The sequence below is a fragment of the Oncorhynchus clarkii genome, chromosome 18 (genome assembly GCF_045791955.1).
Source record: "Oncorhynchus clarkii lewisi isolate Uvic-CL-2024 chromosome 18, UVic_Ocla_1.0, whole genome shotgun sequence".
In the NCBI taxonomy this organism is placed as follows: Eukaryota; Metazoa; Chordata; class Actinopteri; order Salmoniformes; family Salmonidae; genus Oncorhynchus; species Oncorhynchus clarkii.
The window spans coordinates 49,008,795-49,027,805 of NC_092164.1; the positions used below are offsets into that span (position 1 = coordinate 49,008,795).

General features: G+C 42.2%; 1 protein-coding gene across 2 annotated transcripts in view; it reads right to left on the reverse strand.

Moving 5' to 3' along the window:
- Window positions 1-741: 741 nt before the first annotated feature.
- Window positions 742-19,011, reverse strand: part of LOC139372689 (neurexophilin-1) — a 45,788-nt gene continuing 27,518 nt past the window's right edge. The window contains exons 2-3 of one of the 2 annotated variants that reach the window (XM_071112474.1): window positions 2,081-2,872; window positions 742-1,444 (exon numbers count right to left, since the gene is read on the reverse strand). In XM_071112474.1, coding sequence (XP_070968575.1) covers window positions 2,117-2,872 — 756 coding nt within the window. In that variant the 3' untranslated portion in view covers window positions 742-1,444; window positions 2,081-2,116. Of the gene's footprint in view, window positions 2,873-19,011 lie in introns of both variants that reach the window. The other variant, XM_071112473.1, reaches the window with a different exon arrangement.

Here is a 19,011-nt window from a genome sequence, read left to right on the forward strand (position 1 = left end):
CTAGCGAGGAGCGGATTTCACCCCCAGAGGGTTCTAATCGCTGTAAAGCCGAGTGCTGATCCTAACTGCCGACTACGAGGCTTCCATGGCAGGTGCCACTGCACTGAGTCGTCCCACAACAGACGCTGCTATCTGCTATTGACTCCAAACGGCACTTACTCTCAATCTCCTCCATGCCTCTTCTAGGGACTGGAACACTACTTCTCTCTGTAGACGATGAGGGAAACATGGTATGGTTGGTATGAGATCAGAGGGATTCTTGGAAGTAATGATGATCAAACTCAGGAAGTAAAGAGCTTACTGAATATGTAATGTATGTGTTTTAGATTGGCCTTGGAGTGAATTTGGATGGTGTGATCAGTTTTGTTTCGATGAAGTTGGAAGAAGTTTGATTCCTGTCTTGATCAGGAACATCAAGGCCCAAGTCTAAGAAGTTCAGGGATCTAAATGCACAAAAAGGTATGGTGGGTCAACAGATAATGTGACATTATGATGCGCTAGGAGAAGCATGGAGCTCAGATTGATCTGTATCTTTGGAGAAAGATGTGGGAATACTGATGTACACTATTGGGATACTCTTGATATATTAAATGTATACTGTACACTATTAAGTACAATGCGTTGGAACACTCATTGAGAATATTCACTGTACATGCTTAAATGTCTGGCAATGCAGATCCTTAACATTTATTGACCTTCTAGTCCTACCATTATAATAATCAGTGAGACGTGCATATAAAGAACATTCAACTGATAAAACATACAGTATTTTTATTCATATGTACACCTCCATCCCATCCTTCCCCCAGAAATAAAAGTCATACATTTGATGAATACTTGTAATATATTTAGACAGTTCTACAGCGTATGTACAGGGTTGCTGTTTTCATGGATTCACAAGAGAGAGAGAGAGAGAGTGAGAGAGAGCGAGAGAGAGAGAGAGAGAGAGAGAGAGAGCGAGCGAGAGAGAGAGAGATTGTGGGAAGGGGGAGACAGCTTTATGTGGGCATATACAGACGCAGCTCAATTCAGGATAAACTATGTACAATACAAACCATTCATACAAATTAGGCTCTCTAAGATATAGAATTCATTACATTACAATTTTTATTAAGTCAATGACAATGAGCAAAGCCCCCCAATCAATCACAACTGAATATTAACAATAAACCTAATAAGGCTGTGATTTGCTAATAATAATCTGAGCCAGGATTTATACAGGGACAAGCTGAAGATTGAACAGCATCATTCCTGAACATGTAAAATGTGTTTTTTTATAAAACATGCCTGCGGGAGAATCCTGTCAGTGCTAGGTAAGACCACCTACTTGGATTGCACACTGACACTCTCCTCTTCCTCAGCTCTCTCGACTGTGGGGTCAAAGGATTTGGAAATGTGTGGGGATCTTGTAGACCTTCAAGGGTAGGAGTCTGGACTGTTATTTCTGAGAGAGCGGAATTGAGCTGCTATGAATGAAGAGTATTGCAGGTGCAAACAAAACATAGGATCATGTATGCTGCCATCCAATTGGTAGCTCACAGAACTGAACTTTCATACAGAAAGTATGGTGGCCCTAAGGAGCAAAGTAAGAAATACTAAAAGGAGAAAATTAAAGCACCTAGAATCAAACTGGACCAAGAAAATGAATATAACATATTGATAACATTAACAAGTTGTTACAAACTAATAAGACTTATTTGAAATTCTGATTTTACTTAGTTACAAATGGAACTATCAACCCCAAATATGTACACATGATGCATCTATGAAATCACTGATGAAAAAAGGTATGAAATCTATAAAACAAATGAATTATAATCAATGTTATTTGTTTAGTCATAGTATTTGTATACTAATAATATTAATATAGTAATTATTATATTTATAATAATAATGGTTTTGCACAACACTTGAAAGACAAAATAATAATGCCCCATAAGTCTTTACTTTCTCTATTGTCTTAATTTCATAAATAGATAATCAATTCATTTTACACATTCTTTTATTTTCAGAACAGTACAGCTAACATATATTTCTCTGGGCGGGGAAAAAGAAGAAGAAGCCCCGCTTTGTAACTTACTGGTCCTTCACATTGGGATTGTTGTTGTGGGAGTGGTCAGCCAGAGGGGAAGTAGGGAGTGTCACTGTGGTAGTTGTAGTCCGGACAGACTTTCTGCACCAACTTGTAGTCAGTGCTGTAGAAGGAGATGTAGATGCAGATGACTTTAAAGGGCTTGGAACAGAGCCAGGAGACGTGGCTCTGAGTCTGCTCCTGGTAACACGTCTTGGACGGGTCGAAGTTACACAGCGTGTTCCTGGCGCCCTTCTCCACCTTCTCGTACTCTATGCGGCAGTTGAAGGACTTGGAGTCCTTGGCGTCAATCACGGACTGCTGGGCCGCCACGTCGAACTCCACGACCTTGGTTGGTGGGACGAGACTCACAGACACGTTGCCCTGGCCTGTGGAGTTGTGTCTGAAGTAGACGCTGAAGGTTCCGTTGCCGTGATCCACGATCTTCCCGGTGATGAGGAGGTTGAGCTTGACCGTCTTAATGTTGGAGTGGAAGTCTCCCCAACCGAACATCTTCTTGAACTTGCCCGTCTTGACCATAGGCCGCCGCTTAGCTCTTGCTCTAGAATCCTGGAGGTCGGTAGAGTTCCTCAGCCAGTCCCAGAGGTCCTGCTCGGAGTAGGGCTCCGGGGTGTCGTAGCGCAGGTCCAGGGCTGTGGTGTTCTCTTTGCCATGGAGAGTCTGTGACAACAACCTGCTGATTGACAGGTCCTTGCTGCTTTCTGTCCATATGTGTTTTAACGTCGACTTGGGGCTGCCCGACTTGAGGAGGTCCGCCTTGGAAGCATGAACACTTGTCACCTGAAACAGAGAGAGAAGAGGAGATCCGTTTCACTAACTGGTATGTCATACTGTTATAGGCGACACGGTAGTACTTGAGACAATCAAACAGGCAAAGATACACTTCAGCAGATATTAATATCAGATTCAGAAAAAATTGACTTCACATTCAGGCACTACACGCAGCTTTCTACAAAACAGACAAAATGGACTCTGAAGTGGGGAGAGGACAGGAGAGATACCGGTAATCCATCTTTCAGCTAGCTTCAATTTCGAAACGTGTTAGCAGACAGCCCCCATTTGGGAAATAGAATGTGAAATAGACACAACACAGCGATCAAAGTATTAAAGTGTTTTTCCTCTCTCTCTCTCTCTCTCTCTCTCTCTCTCTCTCTCTCTCTCTCTCTCTATCTCTCTCTATCTCTCTCTCTCTATCTCTCTTTCTCTCCCTCTCCCTCTCTCTCTCTCTCTCTCTCTCTCTCTTTCTCTCTTTCTTTCTTTCTCTCTTCCTCTCAGATGGTAGAAGGGATTTCCACTTGGCTCCCCCAGATAAATGCAGTGGCTATTCAGTAAAGACCAGACTATTAAGCACAAAGCGCTGCTTGGATTGATGATTGATGAACCCCCAGGTTTTCACCATTTAGCCACGATGACTGGAATTAGGTTCATACAGGCCCCGGCGGAGGGAAGTGACATTGATTGGCTGATTTCTACTGTAAGACGTGACAGCAGATCTGTCTTGCCCAGAGATTTTTGCATTTCATGGGCCGAGGCCCTCTGGGATCGATACATAGAAAATAAGGTTTCGCTACCAATCAGTTGGCCCTTTGGACATGAATTGACTTCCTCAGACCGTGTCAGCACTAAGGGGCGATCCCTATAGCCAGGTTTAAGCATATCATTGTTTAGGGGGAGAATATGCCTATATGGTTCGTATAGGGTGCTGAGAGAAGAGAACAAATAAAAAAGATAATTACATTAAGGGCTCTATTCAAAACGCATCGCGGAAGTTCAGCTCTACAGCTTGATTGAAATTTAAAGACAACGTTCCAAATGTATATGAGTGCATGCATGTTCAAATTACCTTAATATGTATACCGTGGAATGTGTAATGCTTCATTGTTACAGATTGAATAGATCCCTTAATTACCTTGTATGTGTTTTGAACTGCAGATTGAAAGCCATTTGAACCTAGTTAGAAGTAGATGTATGTAATTATGAATATCATTTCTGTAGGAAGCTTTCTGTAAGCAATGGCCTGAAGGGTAAACAAGAAGACATCCTTACCCCCTCCTTTTTCGAAAATTCTGTTAAAAATCGCGCAACTTTTCAGCGTCCTGCTACTCATGCCAGGAATATAGTATATGCATATGATTAGTATGTGTGGATAGAAAACACTCTGAAGTTTATAAAACTGGTTAAATCACGGCTGTGACTATAACAGATCGTGTGTTTCATTGAAAAACGCAAGAAAAACTGCTCTCTGAAAGCTAAAAATAATTTCCATAAGTCACTTCCACGAGTTGTTAAAAGAGAACAGAATTTAATATCGACCTGCCTGCAATTCATACAAATTCCACACGATGTCGCCATTGTCGTCATTTTCAATTGAATTAATTGTTGGAAAATCCATCTATCTGGCATCCATTTTCCCAGTCTTCACCCGGATGTTGTTGATGAAGACATTAGCAGCCATTGATTTGCAAGCGAAGACCTATTGAATATACATCGCCCTGTAATCATTTTGATAGATTATAAACGTTTACTAATACCTAAAGTTGGATTACAAAAGGATTTCGAAGTGTTTTGTGAAAGTTTATCGTCGACTTTTTTAATTTTAAAAAATTACGCAGCGTTTAAAAACGATGTTTTTTTCTGAATGACACAGCTTCCATACAAAGCTATTTTGGGTATATATGGACCGATTTAAACGAAAAAAAGACCCAATAGTGATGTTTATGGGGCATATAGGAGTGCCAAGAAAGAAGCTTGTCAAAGGTAATGAATGTTTTATATTTTATTTCTGCGTTTTGGGTAGCGCCGGCTACCGCAAAATCTGTTGTTTACGTGTCGTGCTGGCATTTTGGGGGTTGCATGCTATCAGATAATAGCTTCTCATGCTTTCGCCGAAAAGCATTTTAAAAATCTGACTTGCTGGCTAGGTTCACAACGAGTGTAGCTTTAATTCAATACCCTGCTTGTGAATTTTGATGAAGGATTGAGTTGTAACGAGTACATTTAGCATTTAGCGTAGCGCATTTGCATTTCCAGGTGCATACTTGAGACGTCTGCGTCTCAAGTATGGTCAAGAAGTTAACATGAGCCTCACCATGCTGCAAACAACCACTCATTACTGTAGTTACAGGGGACTGTAGTTTAATGTAGTTGCAGGTGACTGTAATTTACTGTAGTTGCAAGTGACTGTACTTTACTGTAGTTACTAGAGGTCGACCGATTAATCGGAATGGCCGATTAATTAGGGCCGATTTCAAGTTTTCATAACAAGCGGAAATCTGTATTTTTGGGCGCCGATTTTTATATATATATTTTTTTACTATTATTTTATTTTTATACCTTCATTTAACTAGGCAAGTCAGTTAAGAACACATTCTTATTTACAATGACGGCCTAGGAACGGTGGGTTAACTGCCTTGTTTAGGGGCAGAACGACATATTTTCACCTTGTCAGCTCGGGGGATCCAACGCAATAACGACCTGCCTCTCTCTCGTTGCACTCCACAAGGAAGACTGCCTGTTACGCGAATGCAGTAAGCCAAGGTAAGTTGCTAGCTAGCATTAAACTTATCTTATAAAAAACAATCAATCATAATCACTAGTTAACTACACATGATTGATGATATTACTAGATATTATCTAGCGTGTCCTGCGTTGCATATAATCTGACTGAGCATACAAGAATACAAGTATCTAAGTATCTGACTGAGCGGTGGTAGGCAGAAGCAAGCGCGTAAACATTCAATCAAACAGCACTTTTGTGCGTTTTGCCAACAGCTCTTCGTTGTGCGTCAAGCATTGCGCTGTTTATAACTTCAAGCCTATCAACTCCCGAGATGAGGCTGGTGGAACCGAAGTGAAATGGCTAGCTAGTGTGCGCACGCTAATAGCGTTTCAAATGTCACTCGCTCTGAGCCTTCTAGTAGTTGTTCCCCTTGCTCTGCATGGGTAACGCTTCTTCAGTGGTGGCTGTTGTCGCTGTGTTGCTGGTTCGAGCCCAGGGAGGAGCGAGGAGAGGGACGGAAGCTATACTGTTACACAGGCAATACTAAAGTGCCTATAAGAACATCCAATAGTCAAAGGTTAATGAAATACAAATGGTATAGAGGGAAATAGTCCTATAATTCCTATAATAACTACAACCTAAAACTTTTTACCTGGGAATATTGAAGACTCATGTTAAAAGGAACCACCAGCTTTCATATGTTCTCATGTTCTGAGCAAGGAACTGAAATGTTAGCTTTCTTACATAGCACATATTGCACTTTTACTTTCTTCTCCAACACTTTGTTTTTGCATTATTTAAACCAAATTGAACATGTTTCATTATTTACTTGAGACTAAATTGATTTTATTGATGTATTATATTAATTTAAAATAAGTGTTAATTCAGTATTGTTGTAATTGTCATTATTACAAATAAATAAATAAAAATTAGCCGATTAATCGGTATCGGCTTTTTTGGTCCTCCAATAATCGGTATCGGTTTCGGCGTTGAAAAATCGTAATCGGTCGACCTCTAGTAGTTACAGGTGACATTTTACAACCTCTATTTCAGGCTTAGGTAGACCTATGTCCACTCTGAACCTGAGTAGGCAGAATATCCTTCAGCCCTGAAGGCTTCAAATACCAAATTAATTCCTTCACATTAAACTACATATTGCTTCTACATACACAGTTTCATTGATTACATAAGGAGATTACAATACAACGGTATTGATCAGAAATCTTCCCTGCAGATTCCATCTGGTCTAAGTCATTGGTAATGTTTCCAGTTTAATATTGAGGTATAATATGAATGAAGATTAGCCTACTCAACAGGGCTAATAGCCCAGTGAGACTGTGACTTATGCCTCAGGGTGTACTGTATGTATGTAATGAAGTGTCTTGTATGGACCCTGAGGGCATGATTTAAGACCTATACATGGTGATACAGTGCATATGGAAAATACATGTATACTGTATAGAGAGTAGATTGATAAAACCAATTAATGTTGTTCCATGCAGAATAGTAATATCTCATAAATAACATCATAATAAGTGAGTCCTGTATTTTGCGAATGCACTGCGCTCAAACATGTGCATGATTTCATGGTACTCTAAAACATGTGCATGATTTCATGGTACTCTAAAACATGTGCATGATTTCATGGTACTCTAAAACATGTGCATGATTTCATGGTACTCTAAAACATGTGCATGATTTCATGGTACTCTAAAACATGTGCATGATTTCATGGTAATCTAAAACATGTGCATGCTGTGTATGTTTATCCATACTTACTGTTTCTCCATTGTCCTTTATAGACAGCCACAGCCACAGCCACAGTACAATACACACACACACACACACACACACACACACACACACACACACACACACACACACACACACACACACACACACACACACACACACACACACACACACACACAAGTTGATCTATGAAGCTTCAGGCCCACGGCCAGTTTCTTTGACTCCATCATCCAGCATGCTTTGGGCCTTGGGCCAATGTGTTTGACTCCATTTTCCAGCATGCTTTGTGCCCTGTCCCAGTGTGTCTGCTGAGGCTCAGTGCTGCCAGATGGTTAGTTTACCTGGGGGGACAGGCGGTGCATCTGGTAAACATGGCAGCACTCTGGCCAGCAGAGGCCTGCGCCTCACAACTGACTACAGGCCAGACTCAGACAGATGTCTTCCCCTGGGCCTAGGCTATAGGTATAGGGAGATGGCTGGGTCAGATGGGGCTGTACGAGCTCCGTGTGTTCAGGATGTAAGTCATAACACAACGGAACAGCAGTCGACACTGTGATTCATCGCTGAAACTATGGAATGACACAAACATACATGTTTATTTTATTTTTTTATTTTTACAATGATGGCCTACAAGTACACACACGTTAACCCACAAATGCACACACCACACACATACACACTCCCATCACAACCTACGCTATATATACAAAAAAATAGGGATACCTTTTCAAATGAGTGGATTCGGCTATTTCAGCCACACCCATTGCTGACAGGTGTATAAAATCGAGCACACAGCCATGCAATCTCCATAGACAAACATTGGCAGTAGAATGGCCTTACTGAAGATCTCATTGACTTTCAACGTGGCAACTTTCCAACAAGTCAGTTCGTAAAATTTCTGCCATGCTAGACCTGCCCCGGTCAACTGTAAGTGCTGTTATTGTGAAGTGGAAACGTCTAGGAGCAACAACGGCTCAGCCACAAGCTCACAGAACAGGACCGCCGAGTGCTGAAGTGCGTAGCGCTTAAAAATCGTCTGCCCTCGGTTGCAACACAAAGTGTTCGTCGGGAGCTTCATAAAATGGGTTTTCATGGCCGAGCCGCCGCACACAAGCCTAAGATCAACATGCGCAATGCCAAGCGTTGGCTGGAGTGGTGCGAAGCTCACCGCCATTGGACACTGGAGCACAGTAAACGTGTTATCTGGAGTGATGAATCACGCTTCACCATCTGGCAGTCCGATCGACGAATCTGGGTTTGGTGGATGCCAGAAGAACGCTACCTGCCCCAATACATAGTGCCAACTGTAAAGTTTGGTGGAGGAGGAATAAAGGTCTGGGGCTGTTTTTCCATGGTTCGGGCAAGGCCCTTAGTTCCAGTGAAGGGAAATCTTAACGCTACAGCACACAATGACATTCTAGACGATTCTGTACATCCAACTTTGTGGCAACAGTTTGGGGAAGACCCTTTCCTGTTTCAGCATGACAAAGCCCCCGTGCACAATGCGAGGTCCATACAGAAACGGTTTATCGAGAACAGTGTGGAAGAACTTGACTGGCCTGCACAGAGCCCTGACCTCAACCCCATCAAACACCTTTGGGATGAATTGGAACGCCGACTGCGAGCCAGGCCTAATCGACCAGCATACCAGAAGAGTGGAGGCTGTTATTGCAGCAAAGGGGGGGCCAACTCCATATCACACACACACACACACACACACACACACACACACACACACACACACACACACACACACAAACACACACACACACACGCACTGTAGCAGAAAACCATTTGACACAAGCAGGCAGAGAACTCTTGCTACCAGATAACCATTCCAACTCAGCTACCTGATAACTAGCACAACTCAACTATGAGTGGACAGGTGTCACCAATGACCTGACAAAGTCCCCTTAGACATAATTCAGTGGTGATTCTGAAATAGCACCCTATTCCCTACATGTAGGTGGGCACTTTTTTTGCCAAGCCAAGCCCACTACACAGAGCTCTGGTCAAAAGTATTACACTATAAACGGAATAGGGTGCTGATTCAGAGGAAGTCTAGAAGACTTGATGGAGTTGAAGTTCTGCTTCAACTAATAGCGAACAGAGAACACCAAAAGAAAGCAGCATAGTCCAAACTCCTCCATCAAAACAACATTGATGCATTGTGAATGGTTACAACGGACCCAGTCTAAAGACATAAAGACCCTTCACATTGCCAACATTAGCAGTAATCTCTAGCTCATGAGGCTGTTAAACCAATACTTACTGTTTAGTGATGGAACACTGTTTTTATCTACAGATTATGAAACGTCATTACAGTGCTGTGATGATCTTTATTCAAATAAAGAGAACATTGATTGTGTGGCTAATTATAGTTTAAGTACCATATCGATATGCTTAAACAAATGGAGACATGGTCTAAGACTTAACGCAAACACCACAGATATGGGTGACAACATGTCAGTTTCTGTTCTTAGTTTCCCTAGACTACTGTACAGGAGGCGGCACCCCCCCCCCCCCCCCCAAAAAAAAATATCTTAACAATATCTTCAATTGAAACTAAATTATTTTATGAGGAGGGCAACAGAGGTTAGGTCCACCTACGTAATGGCAAAAGAAATACATCCCTCCATTACATACATTTAGGATGAGCAGGTTAATGATGAGCGTGAAAGTATATGATCTTATTAAAGTAAACTAACAACATTGAATAATTAAAACGATAAGCCAATCTAGCAATTATAATTATTATTGACACATCTTAATACTGATTAGTAGGTTTCACTATGCCTAAAGTTCATTAGCTGACAATTCACCGCAGCACAGCAAAGAGTTTCACACTTCAACATGGCATGATATCATAAAGATGTCATACTAAAGATAAGTCTGCCAGAAAAGTGAAGGTATTACTCATACTTAACATACAGATGTAGGGTCTTAATTTGAGCCAGTTTGCTACAGCTGTAAAATAACCCTGCAGCAACAGGAGATGTGAATTATTATGTAGATTATAATTAATGGACATTTTTGATACATTTTTCATTAGGGCAAATCAGGTCTGACATTTTAAAGTGGAAATGCAAACTTTAGAAGCATTTCTGAATACACTACACATTCTCAGCAACAAAAGAGTGATCAAATGAAGATCCTACATCTGTATACCATAATGAAACCATACAATACAATTATATGGTTTATATTTTTCCCACAACCCATTTTAGACCGGTAAAAAACAACCACCTACAGAATATCTAATTTAGTCTACTTTTGCAAAAGACAGTAGATAAAAGATTGGAGAAGAGATGAGCTTCCTACGTTCTACTTAGCTCCTATTGAAAATGTCCAATCATATCCATGGTAAAGGAACTGCAAAGCTTTTCCTGAGATGTAATTCTGGAGGGAGAATGAAGGCCGGCAAACTGTAATGTGTTGAATGAAAAGAGCCCTTATGAAAGACGAAGGAGAAAGAGGACAGAAAGAAAGGGAAATTTGACAGTTCTATAAGGAGAGAGGAGGAGGGAGGACAGTGGAGGAGTGACCCTGCAAATACATATAGTTAACCTCCAATTGAGTAAAGCATTATCAGAGAGAGTATAGAATCCTCCTTTAGTATTGACTGACCAGCTGTAACTAACAAGAAACGGGCCATTCACCAGACAATACTTATAGCTAGCTACATCCTTTGCAGTCTTGTATGCATTTCAATATTTCTTATGAACAAAACAAAAATACAAATACACTTTTATAGTCATTGTTGAATTTGTTTTGTCATACTTGAATGCAATGGAAATGTGTTGAAGCTGTAGTTCTTTCTTACAATATTGCCATTGCCAACCTCTTTCAAGCTAGTCTTTTTGCTATACATTCAGTCAGAACCCATGCAATAAGGAACCATTGACAGGTACTGTATATGTAGAAATACAGATATTTATATTAACGTTTTTCTTTATTTGATCTAACACTATACATCTGACTGTATATTGGCTCATATAGTTGGAATCCTCTCCTCTATTCCCCTACTACAGGACCAGGCCATAAAACAGAGTCCTTACTAACATGACTACGCAGTATGCTTGCCTTGGGCTGAAACCAGCTGGTGAATAGAGCCGGCCCTGCAGAGAGCTAGACAGCTGTTATGCAAGGCTGTAATATCACATGAAGACCATGCACTAGAACTGCCTAATGGTCTTGTAAGAAGGCCGTTAGATGCAACATATCTTTCTTACTGTGTGTGTGTGTGTGTGTGTGTGTGTGTGTGTGTGTGTGTGTGTGTGTGTGTGTGTGTGTGTGTGTGTGTGTGTGTGTGTGTGTGTGTGTGTGTGTGTGTGTGTTCGTGCGGATGAAAGAATGTGTGTGCATGTAAGTGTAAAATGACCATAGGCTCCCTGTGGCATCGGTAAATATGTAACGGAAAATCTCAGTCTCAAAAACATAGTGAAGGAAGTGGAGCAGAGACCAGTGATGTAAGGTGATCAGGGGGCTGGAGCTCCAACCAGCCAACCACACCCTAAACATCATTTACTACCTGTGGTATTTTTATTTTTACCCCTCCATGAAGGACAAATATATTTTTTTACTGCTTTCCTGCTACATACATTTTGCATATACATTTTGCATACATGGTACTTTTATATAAAGCAGTCACATAAACAATAATACATTACCAAACATCAGCTCTTTAATCCCACCCCTCAGCCACTCCCAGCCCATCCCACCTATCACCATAGACCTCAGCTCTTTAATCCCGCCCCTCTGCCACTCTCAGCCCATCCCACCTATCACCATAGACCTCAGCTCTTTAATCCCGCCCCTCTGCCACTCTCAGCCCATCCCACCTATCAACCATAGACCTCAGCTCTTTAATCCCGCCCCTCTGCCACTCTCAGCCCATCCAACCTATCACCATAGACCTCAGCTCTTTAATCCTGCCCCTCAGCCACTCTCACCCCATCCCACCTATCACCATAGACCTCAGCTCTTTAATCGCACCCCTCTGTCACTCTCAGCCCATCCCACCTATCACCATAGACCTCAGCTCTTTAATCCTGCCCCTCAGCCACTCTCACCCCATCCCACCTATCACCATAAACCTCAGCACTTTAATCCCGCCCCTCAGCCACTCTCAGCACATCCCACCTATCACCATAGACCTCAGCTCTTTATTCCCTCCCCTCAGCCACTCTCACCCTATCCCACCTATCAACCATAGACCTCAGCTCTTTAATCCCACCCCTCTGTCACTCTCAGCCCATCCCACCTATCACCATAGACCTCAGCTCTTTAATCCTGCCCCTCAGCCACTCTCACCCCATCCCACCTATCACCATAAACCTCAGCACTTTAATCCCACCCCTCTGTCACTCTCAGCCCATCACACCTATCACCATAGACCTCAGCTCTTTAATCCTGCCCCTCAGCCACTCTCACCCCATCCCACCTATCACCATAGACCTCAGCTCTTTAATCCTGCCCCTCAGCCACTCTCACCCCATCCCACCTATCACCATAGACCGCCCTCGTTTGGTTTCCATGGGACATATATTTTTCCATTGTGCTGTGAAGTTTTACCTTTCTAATCGTATAGTATCCTCAGATTGTGAGCTAAAGATGAAAACCTTTCCTACCAGTATTATCATTATTTATTGACTATGGCTTTCCACATCGCCCAACACTGCTATTTGTAAGGTTCATTTTAAGTGCATGTTGTGATTTTTTTTAACCATTCCTGAACCTGTGACCAGAAACAAGCTACATAGGAGTAATACCAGAATAAATTATCTATTGATTCTGTCTCTTCGCAGCATATATACATATAGCATAGTATATCTACATAGCATTCTGTTGATGGCAATAATTTTATATAATAATTTAAATTGAAAAACTCTAAGTGTTGAATAAAGTGTAGTTCATAAAATATGCCATGGAATTGGTACATCGAAAATCTCTTCCCATTTATTTACTGCCTGTTTGTTCCCTTCCGTCATTGTTGTGCTTTATTGGTGTCTATAACAAAACTTCACACAAATATTCCTCTTTCGGTCTCATAGTCGTCGTCCGAGGCCTAAATTCAATCCATATCGCGGAAGATCTGCGCTACAGCACAATTGACATTTAAAGCTAATCTTCGATTGAGCCAACATACAGAAAGAAGTAGGATCTTCATTTGAGCCTCTTTGATTCAGCAGGAAAGTAATCCTGCAGAAACAGGAAATGTGAATTAGTATTTGCATTATAATTGTTGGACATTTTTGTAGGGGTTGATCAAACAATAAATTGTACGAGGAAAATCAAGAATAAATTGTCAAAGTGGAAATTGCAAACTTCAGAATTATTTTGAACCTCATATACATTTCAAGTTTGACATTTACTCCGTGGCAGGAAAGTTCTCCTGCAACAGGGTGATCAAATTAAGATCCTACATCTGTATGCAGCACTTACCATGAATGTCTACGCAAACGTGGAAACATTGCCTTTAACCGTTAATCGTGCTATAATGCGGATCTTCCGCGATATGGATAGAATCTAGCCCCTATAGACTCATTCAAAGGGATGTAACTGAACTCAGCAGAAAAATAAACACCCTTTTTTTCAGGACTCTGTCTTTCAAAGATAATTCTTAAAAATCAAAATAGCTTCACAGGTCTTCGTTGTAAAGGGTTTAAACACTGTTTCCCATGCTTGATCAATAAACCATAAACAATTAATGAACATCACCTGTGGAACGGTCGTTAAGACACTAACAGTTTACAGACAGTTGGCAATTAAGGTCACATTTATGAAAACTTAGGACACTAAAGAGGCCTTTCTACTGACTCTGAAAAACACCAAAAGAAAGATGCCCATGGTCACTATTCATCTGCGTGAACGTTCCTTAGGCATGCTGCAAGGAGGCATGAGGACTGCAGTTGTGGCCAGGGCAATAAATTGCAATGTCTGTACTGTGAGACGCCTAAGACAGGTCTACAGGGAAACAGGACGGACAGCTGATCATCCTCACAGTGGCAGCCCACGTGTAACAACACCTGCACAGAATCGGTACATCCGAACATCACACCTGCGGGACAGGTACAGGATGGCAACAACAACTGCCCGAGTTACACCAAAAATGCACAATCCCTTCATCAGTGCTCAGACTATCCGCAATAGGCTGAGAGAGGCTGGACTGAAGGGTTGTAGGCCTGTTGTAAGGCAGATCCTCACCAGACATCACCAGCAACAACGTCGCCTAGGGGCACAAACCCACCGTCGCTGGACCAGACAGGACTGGCAAAAAGTGCTCTTCACTGACGAGTTGCGGTTTTGTCTCACCAGGGGTGATGGTCGGATTCACGTTTATCGTCGAAGGTAAGAGCGTTACACCGAGACCTGTACTCTGGAGTGGGATCGATTTGGAGGTGCAGGGCCCGTCATGGTCTGGGGCGGTGTGTCACAGCATCATCGGCCTGAGCTTGTTGTCATTGCAGACAATCTCAACACTGTGTATTACAGGAAAGACCTCCTCCTCCCTATGTCTCAATTGTTGAATCTTGTTATGTTCATACAAATATTTACACATGTTAAGTTTGCTGAAAATAAACACAGTTGACAGTGAGAGGTAGTTTCGTAGTACTTTATCCTTTACACACAGTCTCTATTCCAACATGTGAAATGTGTGACAAATTATTGGCATGAAACCCAAGAAGCTCATTTCTTATCATGAAAGAAATATATTTTCAATAATACATATTCCACAATGCTGTAGGTATGCTGTTGTCTGTGTTTTGTGCTGCTACCATGTTGTGCTGCTGCTATATTGTGTTACTACCGTGTTGTTGCCATGTGTTGCTACCATGCTGTGTTGTCATGTGTTGCTGCCATGCTGTGTTGTTGTCTTAGGTCTCTCTTTATGTAGTGTTGTGTTGTCTCTCGTGTCGGGATGTGTGCTTTGTCCTATATTTTAATTGAATGTATTTTTATTTTTAATCCGAGCCCTCGGCCCCGCAGGAGGCCTTTGGCCTTTTGGTAGGCCATCATTGTAAATAAGACTTTGTTCTTAATAACTGACTTGCCTAGTTAAATAAAGGTTAACTAAAAATGAGCACAATCAAATAAACCCTTTGGGTGAGCTTTTCCTGTACTTTCCATTTAAAACCCAGTCCCAGTCAGATAAGACCTCTCTAACCATAACCATAACAAAACGCTGTGAGTACACATTTACAGTGTTGTATATGACCTGACATCCTCCTCATATAACACCCAGTCCCAGGCAGATAAGACCTCTCTAACCATAACCATAACAAAACGCTGTGAGTACACATTTACAGTGTTGTATATGACCTGACATCCTCCTCATGTAACACCCAGTCCCAGGCAGATAAGACCTCTCTAACCATAACCATAACAAAATGCTGTGAGTACACATTTACAGTGTTGTATATGACCTGACATCCTCCTCATACAACAGACCGTCTGTTTGTCAACTCAACTCTCTCATCTTCTTCTGCTGTTTAGTTCAGGCATAATTGAAGTCTAACCTTTTTCAGAGATTACGTCTATAATTACATGTTGATTGAGTGATGGAAAGAACATTTACAGATAGCTTGTGTACAATGTACCACAGCAGTGATCAGTTAGGTCAAGTACAGTGGTATCCTATAGCACCACTGACTTACAGATCATTTTTATGAACATCTATACCCAGACAGAAATGTGTGAATAGTTTGTGTTTAAATCTTGATTCTAATACCAAGACACACACTGTCGTTTGTTTGTGTTCTAGAATCCTGATTCTAATACATCTTGAGGCTCCATAAATCAAAGCTGGCTTTATGTTGTCATCACGCAGATGGCCCGATGGCAAATTCACCCCAATTAAAGACCTGAGGAGGAGAGTTAAAGGGGGGAGAGTGTTCCCTCGGAGGGAAGAGAGGGCACCTGTTCGCCTGTCATATCCTCATAGCCTGTTCTGATCAGTGACTGCAAGCGTTTTCCCTCCTCAGAGCCGCTCGCTCCAATGCAGAATTAATGAAGGCAAACAAAGCTAAAGTCTCCTCCTCTTCCTCCCCTCACTGACAGCACAGAGCAGGCAGCCCTTTGTGAGCTCATTTTCTCTCCACTTTGGTCCCTCTTAACTAATCTTCAGTGTCACACTTAATGAGATTTTCAGTTTGTAAAGTAGGTAGAACAGCAATGCCTCTCCCTCCCTCCCTCCCTCCCTCCCTCCCTCCCTCCCTCCCTCCCTCCCTCCCTCCCTCCCTCCCTCCCTCCCTCCCTCCCTCCCTCCCTCCCTCCCTCCCTCCCTCCCTCCCTCCCTCCCTCCCTCCCTCCCTACTCTCTACTCTCTCTCTCTCCCTACCCTCTTTCCCTCCCTCCCTCCCTCCCCTCTCTACTCTCTCTCTCCCTACCCTCTTTCCCTCCCTCCCTCCCTCCCTCCCTACCTCCCTCCCTCCATCCATACCTACATCTCTACCTCCCTACCTTCCTACCTCCCTCCCTCCCTCCATCCATACCTACCTCTCTACCTCCCTACCTTCCTACCTCCCTCCCTCCCTCCATCCATACCTACCTCTCTACCTCCCTACCTTCCTACCTCCCTCCTTCCATCCATCCATACCTACCTCTCTACCTCCCTACCTTCCTACCTCCCTCCCTCCATACCTCCCTCCCTCCATCCCTACCTCCCTCCCTCTGTCAATGCCACCACCATCTCCCCAAATGCGTCTAAAGTCCCCACTTCTCCTCTATAAGGCATCTTAAGTACTATATGCATTATTAAGGAAGGGTTTTATAAGCACATTCAATTATTCACTGTACAAATATAAATATCTGGTGTATAATATATGATGTTATGATATTGCAATGATTAGTTCCATCATTTATAATGATCAGTTTGAGAGAGGCCTTGACACAGCGACAAAACAAGCAATGTGTCATTTAATCATGTTTCGACAGAATTATGCAAACACACTCATATTGAAATGTATTTCATTAGCTAAGTAAATGTAAATGAACAATTGATTCTGTCACAGGAATGGTTTAGGCAACGATATCTAACACATTGAATTATCTGATTAACATAACGCTAAATGACGACTAATGATCTCCTCTTATAGGACAGGGAGAATAGAGGTCTTCATGGGTCCAACATTTGGACCGGTTCTGAAATGGATCTGAGGCTTGCCCACACGGACCTGATAAGCATAAATATAATTTTGTAATATAGAGACCCGTTCCAAACGGACCAGAGGATAACTAGACGCTTTCTATATAGACCTGGTCGGATCCAGACCCGGTAGAATCCGAGTGAGGGAAGCAGCAGAAAAGTCATTTTTTAAACAACTTTATTAACTGGAGCTGATAAAGTGTGAGGGAGAGAGATAATGCTCTAGCGTACTGTGAGCAAGTGGCACGGGGAGAAGGGAGGAGGGAGAGACGAGAGACAGCAACCAACTAGCACTATAGTAGGCTAATAGCTGCCATAGCTAGGTTATTTTTTATCAAGTATGACTATGTAGTACCTGTCTTGTCTGCATCAAACCGGGAGAGGCTAGTTAAGCTAGATAAATAGCTAGGCTAACTGAGGCTGCATGTGCTTTCTCGTCCGACACAGTTACAAACAACAACAACTCCATTCAGAATATTAAGTAGCAGCCTACCTGTTGGCTCTTGGTCATTGTAGCCTATCCTTCTCCTTTAACTTTTATTCCATCATTTTTTATTCCATCATCTTCCATTGATTAGATATCTCCTAACTTTTTTTCTCCTAACACAGAGACTCTATGACTGTAGCCTATTGCCGCTTTGATGACTTATGATTGGTCATCAACAAGCTACACACGCCATACTCCACTCTCCACTCCCATGAAAAGCAAGAGCAGCATAAACACAATGTCTCTCTCTCTCTCTACTGCAGCAGCACTCGGATCTGTACGGGCCCTCCCGGACAAGTCAGTTAAAATTACACCCGAGACCCACGACTATCATATCAGATCCGACCCAGACCCGTAATTTAAAAAAAATTCTTCATCCGGACCGGCTCGCGTCCCGGATTGGGTCTTGGGGTATTCGGGTACAGCTGGATCTGTGAAGACCTCTAATGGAGATTAGCATGTCATACATGCACATTTCGATTTTCTATTTAACTGGGTTAAAATTGGTTACATTGGACCTTGTAGACAGTTTCCTGGGCCCAGATTAAGCCCTTGAGGGTGATAGAGGGAAGATTAACCCACAATTCAAAGTAAATGTGTCAGATTCCCATACTGACAAGCAAAAACACCACAAAGTCATGAGGTTCCCCATTCACAAAGAAATGTGTCTTGCAATGGATCAGTCTATTCAACAGCAACACAGTCTGCCACCAGTGTGTGTATGAGCACACATTGTTGCTATTGAATAGACATAAACACATAAATGTGCACACACATACACCAGTAGAAAGACAGTATAATGTATAGTCCACACAGCATGTTAGTCCCAGGAGGACAGAGAGGATGGACCTGAAGGGCCTTCTACTACAGCAACACATTCAGCTGACCTTTCAGAAACACAACACCATCGCAAAACAGCTTGGAATTATTTCTACAGTGCCCACAGAAGTCAAAGAGAGCAAGACAGATCATTTGTTATACTGAACTTAAAATAAATGTCCCTCCCCTTGAAGCAGACAGAAAAAAATTGAACG